Genomic DNA, 14,328 nt, shown 5'->3' with positions numbered 1-14,328 from the left:
CTTCCTCTGCGAGGGAGGAACAGCCAGACGGCGGTGCCAGTAAGTGCCAAATAATAACCGCGTGCTGGCAAAACAAATCGAAGAATGTCGAATGCAGAGTGCCAGAAGAAATTCAGGGAGCAGCCGGAATACCTGATGCAGCCACAAGCATTAACCTCTGAATGCGAATTCCATGTAAATCCCAGGGGCTTCGGCACGTGCGCCCACAAACTAGATAATATGTAGGGAAAAATAATCAATTCTTGGAGCGGGCAGCCCATAAAATGTACGATAGCGGTTAATGGGCGTTTAAAAACGCGTGAAAAGGGTCACCTATGCTGCAGTTTTATGTGGCATACTTTCGGGGCAGCCATAAAAGCCTCTAGAGTCAGTTGGCCATATTTTAATGGGTCTTTTCGGCCATTGTTGCCCCAACTGCAGCACTCGGATACCGAGAAGTCGGGGCGTGATAACAACAAAGGAAGCGGCTAACACACGCCAAGAAAGCCAAACAATCGCTGTCTAAACTCATTGTGTGCGCTTTGTGTGCACTGAAAAGGGGAAAGGATCACCACCGAGGAGACACTCGCACAAAGGCGGGGGGTTCCCCCTTCCCGCAGAGACGTCAATGCAAATGTCTATGAGTGGAAAAATCCTCATTGATGCCGCTTTGTCGCATTGTCTGCTCAGTACTCAAATGCCTGCCTCCGTGTGGGCGGAAATATTGTTTGCTGGTAAACGCCGACAAACACTAGCTGCTGTAAGTTGATTGTGAGCAGCCGAACACTTCACTTCACTCTGTCAATTGATACAGCTACGGTTTGTTATTGCCAGCCGAGTGGATGACTAAACAGATGAAGGGGAAGGAACTTGGGATAAATATCGTACATATTGATTTTTCGGCTTCACCACAATCGCGATACAATCTCTTTCTGTAAGTTCAACACAGTCCAATGAAAGCAGTATGATCAATTGATTAAATATGGTGACTGCTGTCAAAAACTATGTGTCCCTCCATTGCAAGTTACAATTTGGTCAAGTTACATCTTACTTCGTTTTTGGTATCTCCGAAAAAGTAACAGTGATCGTTAGATGAGGTTAGGATTTTCCCTGTGGTGTATATATTTTCCCTGTCGTGTATATATTTTAAGATACCTTCAAGGCAGCATTTAATTCCTAAAAAATACAGGTTTGAAAATAGTTATAGGGAATAGATTGATTGTATATATAATTTTCTGGTACACCGACTTATCGACATTCTGCGGCCACTCGAATGCATCTTCTCGAGCAGCAGTCCGATGGCCCAAGACACTGCGATTTAAAAAACATCAGCGAAGTCAAAAAGTTTCTGATTTAAAATTATTAGTAAAAACTTACATAGCCACCGCTTGGCTGACAAACCACTGTTTGGTTAGAATCCGACTGTGCAGCCACAAATGCCACGACAACCAGCAAAAGCACCAGTCGAGCGATCATCATTCTCCTAGTGGCAAAGTTAAGATCCGACTGAAACCGTCAGCTAATGGATCGTAACTAATATGTGAAAATAGGTTGAAACTAAAACAAGCGAATATACAGACGAAGAGCTAATTAAATCTGTTCAATGCATACGAACTCTTAAAAAGTAAATATTTGTATATTTCGACAAGGTATTGAATAATTTTTGGGATGAATAGTTAAAGCCTAAAAGGTCTCACTTCATTAAATTCAAATTTATATTCCCAACTATATTTTCAACTTTCAATTTACATTTATTTATAAATAAAGTATAAGAGAGTTGCTTATTATTTGTATTACTTAAGTTATGCAGCGTTGAATACGTTTCAGGCATCTTTGGCTGCAGCAGTGTTCTGCCATTTTGCACTTATGCCTGAACTCCATACATTTGTCGGCCCAGTAGAGGCGTTGTATCTGGCGAGGAAAATACGAAATGTGCCAAAAATAATACGGATCAAATCAACTTTTTTCAATACTTGCGTGAGGTTTTTGGACAGTGGCATCACGTCGGTGTGCTTTCCCCCAATAAGGGGCCAAAACTCATCCATGCCATAGGGTATGTGTCTGAAGCCGGGGTGAAAAGTGGGTAAGGCGATGGCCATTCCCAAAAACATCCGGATTAAAATGGTCAGTGCTCCCCAAAGCTTCATGGTGTATCTTTAACTAACCACTGTGTTGCTTGCAAAACTTTTATATACCTCTGCTTCGTCAAAATAAAAAACAGATTACTTTTATCAGCAATGTAATTACAGTTTGTTTGGCAAAAACAGCTTCGTATCGAATAGCTACTTTTCTAGGTGGCAAAGAGCCGGTGGCTAAAGTCAACAACCGGCGGACTTTGCCAAACACTTTGGACAGTATCGGCGGCCACCATATTTCGATAGTCGCCTATGCCGCGGAACAAGCTGAGGAACATGTTGGTGAACATGGTAATCTCGTCCTGGTTTAGAGGATTCAGCTGCTGCTGCATCGGAGGCTTTGAAAGAATTGGTAATTTGGCGTCCTTAGGGGAAGAGTCCCTTCCAACTGGCACCGCTCGAATTTGGGACTGTAAAGAAAGATAGTGGCTTTCTAAAGATCCGCCTGAAAATATGCAAGTCGCAAATGGCTTACAGCAAAGACTAGGAGAACGAATAGAATTGCCAACATTGTGACTTCAAATCGGTTTCTAACTAAGCACCAAAAACGGTCGCATTGGCTTTTAAACCCCACACTTATTGGCCCGCTGACCCAGCGGCATTAATTAATTGCAATGCTATTGGCTTGTTGGACATGGCTCTGTGTTTGCCCAAGTCAAGAAGTTCGGTTACATTTGTGTCAAGACGCTCGAGATAATTGGGAATTGTCGCTGTCAATATTTAATGTCAACGCATCAGATACGATACCGGCTGAGATATAGAAGATATTTAGGTGGCACGATATTCTTTATGTTGAGCAATCAATGTTTAAGGGCCGCGAAGTTGAGCTTTAGATAATATTTATCATTTATTTTAATAGGTTAAGGTCATTGCTGGGTGTTTTCAATTGTTGTAGCCCTTCGATTTCACAATTAAAATTTTATTTAGCTTAGATATAATGATTCACCGCGGGCTTTACAGAAACGCTTTTCCTTGACATCCCAGCTTAAATATTCTGATAATGCCCACAGAAAAATATAAAGTTATCAGTTTATTTAAATGTTAAGTATATTTTTCCACCACAATCCCGCATTGGCGTTATCATTTTTTTAGCTCGCTGGTAGAGTGCATATATATTTATTTGTTTCATATAATGGTCTACCCTCAAAAGCTTTACATGGTTTTTCCAAACTTGTAGACAGTTTCATACGTGACTAGATACATTGTATAAAAAGGGAATACAAAACACTTTTATTGGTTTCAATATTTAATTTATTTGTTTACTTTAAAAAAGTAATTTATAAAGATAAGGTTCGGCCTTTAATGTTGTTGAGTTTTGGTAATTAGCTGGCTGTCTCACATTTCCTTGTTGGGAACTTTTTAAGTGACACACCTGTGCATGTACGTCAAACATCGCAAATTGCAGCATTCATCAGCGCGATCGCACTGGGAAAATATACACATTGGTAGAGAAAGTTCATTAAAATTACTAAGAAGTATTCTTACCGGTCCACCGACTGGCTGGCATTCAGCAGCCGATTCGAAATCTGCCTTCGAGTCGACTACAAAAACATCGTTCGATGGTTCTGACTCATTCGGTAGACCAACAATTTGCACCTGATCATTGGGCTTAATGGGTTTGACTGGCTCTTTCACCACATCGTAGATTTCGTTCATGGAAAAGGGGGCACACTTGTTCTGGTAGGTCAAGCACTTTCTCGAGCAGCAATCCGTGTCTATCTGGCACTGGAATTTATATGATTTATGAGGTAAAAACTCAGGTAGTGTTGCATAGAAAACTTACATATTCCCCTCTTGCCTGACAATTTTTACTCTTAACATCCTGGCTGGCAGAAACACAGCCCAGGATGCAAAGCAAAAGTACTACTCGGGAGATCGAAGGAATCATTGTAATCTTCTCTCCGGCAGTGTTGAGTTCCAACTGACGCATTCGTTTTTCGGATTGCGACATATAAACGATCTCGATTTTGCGAACGAAGTCAAGAGGCAGCGAAAACAAAGTGACTAATGGGACAGGGGTATTCTGACTACCGGATACCGTCTAATCTATATTTTACTTTTGGGTGAAAACATGCGTATGACGACGGTGAAAAAATAAATCAAAATTTATTATGAAAAGGGCTGAGTGTTCGAAGAACAGTCAGTGAGAAGGTTTTGCTTATTACATCTGCATTGAATCATGGATCATTCACCTATAGATCATACTTTTTTATAGAACCTATTACTTAACAAACGAGTAGGGAAATAAACATTGCAAAACTAGAAATATTATTGAAACAAAGTAATTTTATTAAGAATATTAGATAAGATTTTGATTGGTTGTGTTATTGGTAATAAATTGTATCCAAGCGACATTAATCTGTAGATCATATTACAAATCCTATGACAAAATGATCGAGTAGAAAATAAAAATTTTAAGACTTGAAACATTATTGAAACAAAGTAATTTTATTACGTATATTAGATAAGTTAAGATATTGATTGGTAGTGTTGATGACAATAAATTTTATGCAAGTGTATCCGCGCGATAAACAGGTTATTGATCGTGCACATGTTGTTATTTCGGGGTGGAGTGTCGGCTGTCTTTCGACACACTCCAATGGATATACCCCTAGGGATGTGAAGAACTATCTGTTTTGGGAAAAAGAGAGAGTTGGGTGGAAAGCCCGCATCGGGGTGTGTTGTGTGTTGTCAGTGTGCCAAGGACCACACCGTGACCTGCTCAATGCCGCTCCCTCGAGTGTGCAACTCACTCCAGCCGAACAGATCCGAGTGTTTGCCCACATACTCATACTCGTAGAGATGGTGCGGCGTTCTCTTATACGAGAGTGCCCATCGATCAGCCGTCCCGATTATCTTATCGGGACTGGGAGGCTTTAGCTATAACCGCCGGTGCGCTCGTCGCCGTCGCTCAGTCGAGTTGCGGTTGCCAGGGCGCGAGATACAGTTTTCGATCCGGTTCGCGTTCCCCGTATCACCATGAACACGCCGTTGTCTGGAGCGGCGGCGGTCTTGGGTGCCCTGCTGCTGACCCTGGCCCTGGTGGCCAGCGGATCCCTGCCCCAGAGGACGCGCTCTCTGCGCCTGCCCAACGACACCTACCCGCTCTTCTACCAGCTGCACATATCCAGCGATATTCACAAGGGCACGCTGCTCTTCAGCGGAAACGCCACCATTGACGTCGCCATCCGGCGCTCGACGAACGAGATAGTGCTGCACGCCAAGAACCTGTCCGACATCCAGGTGACCGTCCACCAGCTGACCGACGGAGCAGAGGAGCTTGTCGACGACCTCACCCACACGCTCCACCCCAAGGAGTCCTTCCTTGTCATCCATCCGCGCGAGAATTACCAGGCCTTCGAGGCGGGCCAGCGTTACCGCCTGGAGATTCTCTACACGGCGATCATGGGATCCCGTCCCATGGGGCTTTACTACATGGATTATCCATCTGCGAATGACGGAGAAAACAACCGCACCGTGTGAGTATTTTATCTGCTTCTGGAGGTATTTGTTACCGGGTGTGGAATAGATACCTTGTATCTCCTTTTCGGTTCTATTTTTGGGATATCTTAGTAGGCCCACTTCTATCGTAATCTGATGAGATATACCCGAAATTCAGTAGTCCGTTTACCCAGTGAAAGGCACGCGCTCATTCAGATTAGCAGCTAGGTGCTCTTACATAACCCCGAGATTGGGATTCGGCGTGCACTTTGCCTACGCTCTCACTTTTACTTTGTTATTATTTCGATTCCATTTGTTTGGCTTGGCTTTTAATTGCGCTGCTGCCGTAGACAGTTCTCGCGGTCTTTATCGCTATCAAGCGGGCATATAGTAAATGGCATATGCTTGTCGCATATGGCGGGATCGGTTGATCCGTCGGCGTCACCAGGGTGACGATGTAAACAAACGACTTCTCAATGGGGGGATTCTTCATAAAGGGGAATGACTGTGTCGGCGATTCGGAGTCGCCCCTTATCAGTGGCCGGCAGATAGTGAATCGGTAGTATTTGTGTTTGGCTTGAGTCCCCGATTTGTTTTGATTTATTCGATTGGGCAACGCACAGATTCGCATGACCCTTGATATTGGACAGTGAATAACGTCGAGTTTCGAATGTTCCGTGGAAGTGAGAGCTGGCTCTCCAAGCGATTGATCTTTCCGGCTGCCGCAGGCTGGGACTGGTTTTCGCTCAACGTTCAATGATCTCAGAAGGGGACTGGGATTTTACGGGCAAAAACGGTTCTGTTTAATTATGATGTACGAGTATAGGCAGACAGAGTTGTCAAAAAACACTTGGCAACAAGTTGTAATCTCCCAGCAATATTTGTAGTTCACACAGTAGGAAATCCCTATCAGCTAAGACCTTGAATAAGATTTGTTTATAAGCGATTTGATTAGACCCACATTAATAACCCAATTAATTAAATCTGTTAGGTACATAGCCGCCACGCAATCGGAGCCGACATGTGGACGTCTAATCTTTCCCTGCTACGATGAACCCGGCTTCAAGTCAAATTTTAGCATTAAAATAACACATGGCAGCAGCCATTCGGCCATATCGAATATGCCAGTCAGGGAAATACTTTCCCACGGGTAAGTAAATAATGCTTCTAAGATGCCTTAATAACTCTTCATTCGATTTCAGGGATTTGAAAACCACCTCGTTTCACACAACCCCGCCAATTTCCACCTACCTCGTGGCATTTGTCATCTCCGATTTCGAGAGCATCTCCGAGACATATCGGGGGGTCACTCAAAGTGTCTACTCCTCGCCAACTTCCCAGGAGAAGGGCCAGAATGCCCTGAAGAACGCAGTGAGAACTATAGCAGCCTTCGAGGATTACTTCGGGATCAACTATCCCCTGCCGAAACTGGATCACGTGGCGCTGAAGAAGAACCACGGGGCAGCCATGGAGAACTGGGGCCTGATCACCTACAAGGACGTCAACTTGTTTCAGAACGGTACGACGAGCTCAATGCATCCAATGTGGGACAAGATCACCCAGAACCACGAGATCGCCCACCAGTGGTTCGGCAACTTGGTTTCGCCCGAATGGTGGACGTACACGTGGATGAACGAGGGATTCGCCACCTACTTCAGCTATGTGATCACCGATTTGGTAATATCATGAATCATCAATATGTTCCACTATTCTTATATATTTCCCTATTCAATAGCTCTACCCGGAGATGAAATTCATGGACATTTTTATGGTCGCAGAGGCCGATAGTGCTTATACTTACAACAGCTTCTTCGAGGTGCGGCCGATGTCCTCCTACGTGGAGAGTGAGAAGGACATCATGGGCGTGTTCGACCTAATTTCCTACAAGAGGGCCGCCTGCGTGATCAAGATGTTCCACCACGCCTTCCGCCAGAAGCTATTCGTGCGGGGCATCAGCCGCTTCCTGGAGAAATAGTAAGTTGTAGTGACTGACCCCTGGAACTGGTCAAGTGGAACTCATGGGTCAAGGTCCATTGCTCTTTCGCCCAGTCGTTACAGCACGGCCAACGAGCTGAAGCTCTTCGACGCCCTGCAATCGGAGATCCTGGAGGACGAGTACTTCGCCCACCAGCCGTGGGCTGCCCGGATCAGGGAGATAATGCTCTCGTGGACGCACAGCGAGGGGATGCCCATTGTGACGGTCACTCGGAACTACGAGAACAACACAATATCCTTCAGCCAGCAGTCCGTCCACTTCAAGGAGGAACTCTGGTGGATCCCACTCAACTTTGCCACTGCCAAATCACCGACTTTCGAGGACACCCAAGCGAATATATTCATGCCACCGCAGACGCACTTTTCCGTGGCTCTGGAGGATCTGAATATCCAGCTGGGGGGAAAGGATTGGCTTATAGTGAACAAACAGCAGACGGGCTTCTTCCAAGTGCACTACGATACGGATAACTTGATGGCCATCGCCCGGCAGCTTCAGGCCAACCACTCGGTTATTCATCCCGCGAATCGAGCTGCGTTCTTCCGGGATCTGAAGCCCCTGATCGAGCACAATGAAATCGAGCAGGTGCAAGTGGTGTTCGAGATGCTCAAGTACATGGAGTTCGAGGAGGATATTCTCACGTGGACCCAGGTGGCGGATTCCATCGAGTGCTTGACCCGAAACCTGTTTGGAACCTCCTCGCAGAAGCTTTTTAGCGAGTTCGTGCGCCGCCTGGTCAGACCGATTTTCAAACGTGTTTACGGGGAAGAGTCCATGAACACTCACTTGGATCCTAGCAAGGGAATCCTTGAAATGGCTTGTCAGGCAGATCTGCCGGAGTGTCTAGAGTACGCACGTCATCTGGCCAAGGAATTCTTCATCAATAAGATAAACCTGCCCCCCGAAACCGAGTACTTTGCCGCCTTCGATACCACTTTGTGCCTTGGAATGCGATACCTGAGCGACCAGGACTTCCACAGGATAATCGATATGATGAAGGAAGCGGATCGGGAATCGGTGTTCTTTGAAGACGTGGTCTACTCACTCCGCTGCACGCAGAGCCATCGTCACCTGTTGATCTACCTGGAAACCCTGGTGGGGGATAGGTCCAGGCTCCTTAACCTCACCGATCCCGAGGCCATGATGTATCTCTTTGCCTTCAAGTCCAACCCGGCATCCCGACCCGTCATCTGGCAGTACATCGATCGCAACTACAGGCTGCTCTGCCAGGTGGCAAACTTTGTGGATAACTTCAACCAGATCGCCGAGTTCGTGCCCAGACATCAGAGGCCGCAAGTGAGTAGAGCTTACAAATATCTTATATAAAATGCGGCAGATTCTTTAAATGACTTTCATTCCTCTTAGTTTGTGAGATTGCGACAGGCCATTCATAGCCACATGGAACTGGAGGGTTTGGAAACGAGACACAAACTGATCGATTCCGATTCGCCGCTGGTGGGAAAGAAGGTCAGAGTCAGCGAAGCTTTCCAGGACAAGTTCGAGCAGCAGATCCACGATTGGCTGCTGGCGGAGGTTCCCCAGATGACGAGCAGAAGTGACGCTCTTTTGGCCGCCTCCCTCAGTGCGGCCAATGGATCCAGTCGGCCACAGGGAATCCTGAAGGACGCCACTCGGGTGGTGCGGAGTGCGTTACGAATAATAGATATGTATAGGTGATCGCCACTGTTTCTACGAGAGACTATATGAGTACAAGTTTAAAACAAATAAATTAATTCCTACAAACACTTGCGAGCTTTTCACCACTCTTCAAGTAAACGATAAGTGAAATCGGTTCGGCCTAGACGAGTTTGTGGGGAATTGATAAGCAATCTCGAAACTTAAAAGTCATCGGCAATAAATGGTCATCTGATCCATGCCTATTTTTTACGCTAAAGCTTAGGACGTTTTATTGAGAATTTATGGGCAATTAGTTGATAAATCACAGTGGATAGATGACAAAGTATTAGAGTTTATTAAGAATGTAAAGTTTTTTGAAAAACTCTTTTTATTAAAACCTAATAAAAAGGCAAATTAACAACTTAAGTAAACTACTGAAAGAGTTTGTTTATAGAAAACCCAGATCTATTATCAACATCGAACGCTTTGCTCATTGAATTAAAATTTGTAATCGTAATTCACGAGTTTTATAGCTTTTCCGATTATACAGCCATCACAACTTGCAATTTTCGGGTACACATTCCCCAGACGAACCAATAGCTTCAACATTTACTGCGTAATAATGTATTGACCTAATGGTGACTTTAATTAGATTAATACTTCACCTTCACTTTACTGTTATCCTGATAATCGGATAAGTGTCTCATTTTAGAAGTAAGTACATGGTACTTATAGGCTGGTACTTATTATTTTTAAGTCTGATCGCTAGAAAAACTAGCGCACCGACTTAAGAACACTTGAGAGTCCGCAGACCAGCCGATATCTGAACGTTTTACTGCTTAATTATACTCTGTGTTTGGTTTGGCCCAGTGCACTCTTGGCGAATTACGGGGGCTTTTGCGTTTTTATCGAGTATTGCGCAACAATCTTTATGGCGATCGGCGTTCGATGAGGATTAGATAGAACCTAGTCCATAAATAAGCCGCGACCGGGCGGCGGCCTCTCATTACCCAAGTGGCATTCCAAGGCAGCCAACATGGCACGGTGGCTGCTGAACTCCTGTATCCTGCTGCTCCTGGCAGTGGGCAGCTTGCAGGCGCGCCTGATCCCCCAATTGTCCTCCGACGACGACTTCCAGCTGGAGACCAAGGGCTCCGCCCTGTTTATCGCTCCCCGCGTGGACGACAACAGCGAGGGCAACTACCGACTGCCGAACAACACGGAGCCGGAGTCCTACAACGTGGAGCTGTGGACCAATGTCCACACCGGCGACAACCAGTTCAACGGCACCGTCAAGATCAATCTGCGCGTGCTGGAAACCTCCGCGGAAATAAAGTTGCACTACCGCCAGACCTCGAACTTCGTGGCCTCGATCATCAGCCGGGATAATGCCACTGCCACGGCAATCCCACTCACCGTGGCCACCGAACTGCAGCGCGAGTTCCTCATCCTGACGCCGACAGACAGCTCAGTGTCCTTCCTCGCAGACACCAACTGGACTCTGACCATCAACTACAATGGCACCCACCGCACGGACATGGGCGGTTTCTACCTCTCCAGCTACACGGATGACGACAACCAGCAGCAGTGAGTAAATCCATTCAAAAATTTGTGATAAATATCGAAGCTTATATGGAAGCTTATATCGAACAAACCACATTAAGGCTGAAAAAAATCGACCCAAAAATCGAAACCAAACTAAGAATGCAGTTGTTTAGGGGACTAAGTCGCAAGCATTATGAGTGCCAATCGAACTATTAATTTCGATCGTAATTGATTGTTTCGCCTCTTATCAATCTCAATTTGGCCTATCTTTATAATCCAAATTAGTGCGTGGTCATGTGACGCACAAATAAAGCGTGATATCGTTTCTGCTGAGCACTAATTGATTACCTCATTCTCCCACAGCTTCCTGGCCACCACACAATTCGAGAGCACCAACGCCCGTCACGCCTTCCCCTGTTACGATGAACCCGCTCGAAGGGCCAACTTCAACATCACCATCCACCACGATCCTTCCTACACGGCCGTGAGCAACATGCCCGTGGATGAAGCCGCCAGCAGGTTGGTATTACAACAATTAAAATTCAGCAATTGGTACAACGGTGCGTGTAAGTAACTAATAACTCATACGCAACGTTGGCAATCGCAGCCTTAAATATGCATTTCACAATGTGTTGTTATTAGCTATTAATCAGTAGATTAATTCTTAATTTATTATTTCTCCCCCTAAAGCGCCGGAATCACTGTTTTCCAGTCGACACCCAAGATGTCCACCTACTTGGTGGCCTTCATCGTGTCCGACTTCGAGTCCACCACCGGCGAACTGAATGGCCTGCGCCAGCGGGTCTTCTCCCGCAAGGGAAAGCAGGACCAGCAGGACTGGGCCCTCTTGTCGGGATTGGTGGTGGAGGACAGTCTGGCCGGCTACTTCGGCGTTCCCTTCGCTTTGCCCAAACTCGATCAGGCTGGCATTCCGGACTTCTCGGCGGGAGCCATGGAGAACTGGGGACTGGCCACGTACCGCGAGCAGTACATGTGGTGGAACAAGGAGAACTCGACGATCAACCTGAAGACGAACATCGCCAACATCATTGGCCACGAGTTCGCGCACATGTGGTTTGGCGACTTGGTCTCCGTGAAATGGTGGACCTACCTGTGGCTCAAGGAGGGCTTCGCCACCCTCTTCTCGTACGAGTCGAACGACATCGCCTTCCCCGAGTGGGACACCTACCAGATCTACCACGTGAACGACTACAACAGCGCCCTGCTCAACGACGCCCTCGCCTCCGCCGTTCCCATGACGCACTACGTCCAGACGCCCAACGAGATCTCCAACCGGTACAACACCTTCTCGTACGCCAAGCCCGCCAGCGTGCTCTTCATGTTCAAGAACGCCTGGACGGACAAGGTCTTCCGCACCGGACTGAACAAGTACCTGACCAAGAAGTGAGTACTCAGCCATGTCGAGAAAAAGTAATAAAAGATAAGAGCAGGGAAGTGTACCTATAAAAACTGTTCAAGTTTCTTAAGCAAGATATTGGTTATATAGATGCAGAATCATACTTGTTGCCTTATTAAAAATGTAATCCTTCCCTCACTTTTAGCCAATTCACCTCCTGCGATGAGTGGGATCTGTTTGCCGCCTTCCAGGAGTCGGCCGACGAGCTGGGCCTCTCGCTGCCCACCTCGGTGTACAACATCTTCAGCAGCTGGTCCCACCAGGCGGGCTACCCCCTGCTCACCGTGACCCGCAACTACCAGACCGGCGCCATCACGATCACCCAGAAGCGCTACGTGGCGGACAAGAACGACGCCAACGTGGCCACCTGGTACGTGCCCGTGAACTTCGCCACTGCCTCGAAGTGGGACTACCGCGACACGAGTGCCTCCCACTACCTGCTCAACGTGACGGAGACCGTGATCTCGGATGTCTCCGTGTCCAGCGATGAGGCTCTGCTGGTGAACATCAATAACGCCTACTACTACCGCACAATATACGACACCCAGAACTACGAGCTAATCGCCGCGCTTCTGAAGAGCCAACCCTGGAAGATCCCCCCACGCAACCGAGCTCAACTCTTGTACGACACGTACATCTTTGTGAACACGGACCGCGTGAGCCACACCATCCTGCTGCAGCTCCTGGGCTACCTGGAGAACGAGCAGCAGTACGCTCCCTGGTCGACGGCCAACACCATCCTGACCGTCTACGATCGCTACTTGCGCGGCGACAACTCCTACTCGTACTTCCAGCGGTTCGTGCAGCAGCTGATCGATCCCATCTTCGCCCAGATCGGCGTCAACGAGATTCCCGGGGAGCACTACCTGAACAACTACCTCCGCATCGTGCTGGTCAGCCTGGCCTGCCAGGTGGGCTCCAGCGAGTGCTACAGCCGGTCGGCCACCAAGCTCTCCGAGTACCTCTACAACGGCACCCACATCGAGGCCACTCTGAGAACCCAGGCCTACTGCGCCGGTCTCCGCTCCACCACGAACACCGTCTACAGCAGGGTGCAGTCTGACCTGCTCTCCTCCACGGACTCCACCGATCGCAGCCTGTTCATCTCCTCGCTGGGCTGCTCGCAGACGAATTCCCAGCTGATTGAGTTCCTAAGCCTTTCCCTGGCCTCGACCAACAGCCTCTCCTACTCGGAGCGCACCTCCCTGCTGAACTCGGCCTACTCCCGCAGTGAAATCGGTCTCATCGCCAGCTTGGACTTCCTGGAGGTCAACTGGCAGGCATATGCCCAGCTGTCCACGACCGCCAAGCCTCTGGATTCCGCCCTGCGAGGAATTGCCACCTACGTGGTCAGCGAGACGCAGAAGACAAGGGTGAGTTATAAGGAGTTCTCTTAATGTCCAGGAAAGTACTAACCAATCTATTAACAGCTCAATGCCTTGGTGGATACTGTTAAGGCCAGTGGAGGCGATTACCTCAACGACGATCTGAGCACCACCATCGACTCCAGAATACAGGCCAACTTCGATTGGCTGGACGTGAACCGCGATCCCCTGCTCGGCTGGATCGAGGAGTCCTTCGCGGAGGGCGGCAGTCGCTCTCTGGGATCGTCCTTCGCCACGATCCTGATCAGTGCGATGGCTCTGCTGCTCTTCAGGCTATTTTAGGCTAAGTCATGTGGTCAAGTATTAGACATAAATTCAGTAAAAAACAGTAAAACAACATGAATCACGGTTGAAGATTGTGTGTTATTGGGGAGCCGAAATAGAATTGATACGGATGGTTATTTCGGACTGGTAGATTCCCCTGCTGGGGGATGTTCAAAGTTCCCCAGATGGAATTGCGAGTAGATTTATGGCTTGGTTGCCACACTTTTCAGCGGTCAATCTAATCGCAATTCTGGGGAATGGCAATCGATAAAGCACTGATAGTTGGGCTTAGGGCGAAATTCGATTATCGAGTGGATATTTACAATGCCTGGAGCGTTTTATGAAGTTCTCGTGCCCACATCAGATAGCGATCTGAAACTTTCAAGTACAAAGGGCTCATTGTGGTTTTTATTCGCATAGAATGAGTCCACATTTCATTTCGTTCAGGCTTTTAAATGAATAATCTATATTACACATTGTAGTATTTGAATTTTCGCTTGGTAATGTCCAGTGGATTATGGTCTGGTCTTTATCTCAAGAGCTTCAGTTGAG

The 14,328-nt window shown here is 47.2% G+C and overlaps 4 protein-coding genes and 1 long non-coding RNA gene across 5 annotated transcripts; 2 read left to right on the top strand and 3 right to left on the bottom strand.

The window, feature by feature from the left end:
- Positions 1-1,119: 1,119 nt before the first annotated feature.
- LOC108099304 lies at positions 1,120-1,530 on the bottom strand. Its single transcript, XR_001771917.2, has 2 exons — positions 1,357-1,530; positions 1,120-1,290 (listed from the first exon to the last, which is right to left on the bottom strand). It is a non-coding gene; the product is annotated as an uncharacterized LOC108099304 (long non-coding RNA).
- A 175-nt stretch (positions 1,531-1,705) lies between these two features.
- On the bottom strand, positions 1,706-2,164 carry LOC108099308. Its single transcript, XM_017202701.2, has 2 exons — positions 1,953-2,164; positions 1,706-1,890 (listed from the first exon to the last, which is right to left on the bottom strand). The coding sequence occupies exons 1-2, from the start codon at positions 2,124-2,126 to the stop codon at positions 1,777-1,779; spliced, it is 288 nt and encodes a 95-aa protein (XP_017058190.1). The 5' UTR covers positions 2,127-2,164; the 3' UTR covers positions 1,706-1,776.
- Positions 2,165-3,348: 1,184 nt separating this feature from the next.
- On the bottom strand, positions 3,349-4,072 carry LOC108099299. The gene is made up of 3 exons (XM_017202695.1): positions 3,898-4,072; positions 3,600-3,839; positions 3,349-3,539 (listed from the first exon to the last, which is right to left on the bottom strand). Exons 1-3 carry the CDS (start codon positions 4,063-4,065, stop codon positions 3,474-3,476), a joined length of 474 nt encoding a protein of 157 aa, XP_017058184.1. The 5' UTR covers positions 4,066-4,072; the 3' UTR covers positions 3,349-3,473.
- A 951-nt stretch (positions 4,073-5,023) lies between these two features.
- Positions 5,024-9,293, top strand: LOC108099564 (aminopeptidase N). The gene is made up of 6 exons (XM_017203154.2): positions 5,024-5,593; positions 6,547-6,705; positions 6,758-7,232; positions 7,291-7,529; positions 7,605-8,844; positions 8,914-9,293. The coding sequence occupies exons 1-6, from the start codon at positions 5,094-5,096 to the stop codon at positions 9,223-9,225; spliced, it is 2,925 nt and encodes a 974-aa protein (XP_017058643.1). The 5' UTR covers positions 5,024-5,093; the 3' UTR covers positions 9,226-9,293.
- An 893-nt stretch (positions 9,294-10,186) lies between these two features.
- LOC108099563 (aminopeptidase N) lies at positions 10,187-13,863 on the top strand. Its single transcript, XM_017203153.1, has 5 exons — positions 10,187-10,752; positions 11,074-11,229; positions 11,401-12,114; positions 12,273-13,500; positions 13,558-13,863. Exons 1-5 carry the CDS (start codon positions 10,202-10,204, stop codon positions 13,792-13,794), a joined length of 2,886 nt encoding a protein of 961 aa, XP_017058642.1. The 5' UTR covers positions 10,187-10,201; the 3' UTR covers positions 13,795-13,863.
- Positions 13,864-14,328: the final 465 nt, after the last annotated feature.

The sequence above is a fragment of the Drosophila ficusphila genome, unplaced genomic scaffold, assembly GCF_018152265.1.
Source record: "Drosophila ficusphila isolate 14025-0441.05 unplaced genomic scaffold, ASM1815226v1 contig_791, whole genome shotgun sequence".
In the NCBI taxonomy this organism is placed as follows: domain Eukaryota; kingdom Metazoa; phylum Arthropoda; class Insecta; order Diptera; family Drosophilidae; genus Drosophila; species Drosophila ficusphila.
This window is presented reverse-complemented; position numbering and strand designations above follow the sequence as displayed.

What these genes read in the sequence shown, in the direction of transcription:
- LOC108099308 (XM_017202701.2), bottom strand. Translation starts at nt 2,126, where the DNA reads ATGAAGCTTTGGGGAGCACTGACCATTTTAATCCGGATGTTTTTGGGA. An exon ending in TGTCCAAAAACCTCACGCAA is followed by an intron (nt 1,891 to 1,952) that starts GTATTGAAAAAA and finishes TTTCCTCGCCAG; the next exon opens with ATACAACGCCTCTACTGGGC.
- LOC108099299 (XM_017202695.1), bottom strand. Translation starts at nt 4,065, where the DNA reads ATGTCGCAATCCGAAAAACGAATGCGTCAGTTGGAACTCAACACTGCC. An exon ending in GTCAGGCAAGAGGGGAATAT is followed by an intron (nt 3,840 to 3,897) that starts GTAAGTTTTCTA and finishes TATAAATTCCAG; the next exon opens with TGCCAGATAGACACGGATTG. An exon ending in GCCAGCCAGTCGGTGGACCG is followed by an intron (nt 3,540 to 3,599) that starts GTAAGAATACTT and finishes ATATTTTCCCAG; the next exon opens with TGCGATCGCGCTGATGAATG.
- LOC108099564 (XM_017203154.2), top strand. Translation starts at nt 5,094, where the DNA reads ATGAACACGCCGTTGTCTGGAGCGGCGGCGGTCTTGGGTGCCCTGCTG. An exon ending in AGGGAAATACTTTCCCACGG is followed by an intron (nt 6,706 to 6,757) that starts GTAAGTAAATAA and finishes ATTCGATTTCAG; the next exon opens with GGATTTGAAAACCACCTCGT. An exon ending in GCTATGTGATCACCGATTTG is followed by an intron (nt 7,233 to 7,290) that starts GTAATATCATGA and finishes CCTATTCAATAG; the next exon opens with CTCTACCCGGAGATGAAATT.
- LOC108099563 (XM_017203153.1), top strand. Translation starts at nt 10,202, where the DNA reads ATGGCACGGTGGCTGCTGAACTCCTGTATCCTGCTGCTCCTGGCAGTG. An exon ending in GATGACGACAACCAGCAGCA is followed by an intron (nt 10,753 to 11,073) that starts GTGAGTAAATCC and finishes ATTCTCCCACAG; the next exon opens with CTTCCTGGCCACCACACAAT. An exon ending in GTGGATGAAGCCGCCAGCAG is followed by an intron (nt 11,230 to 11,400) that starts GTTGGTATTACA and finishes CTCCCCCTAAAG; the next exon opens with CGCCGGAATCACTGTTTTCC.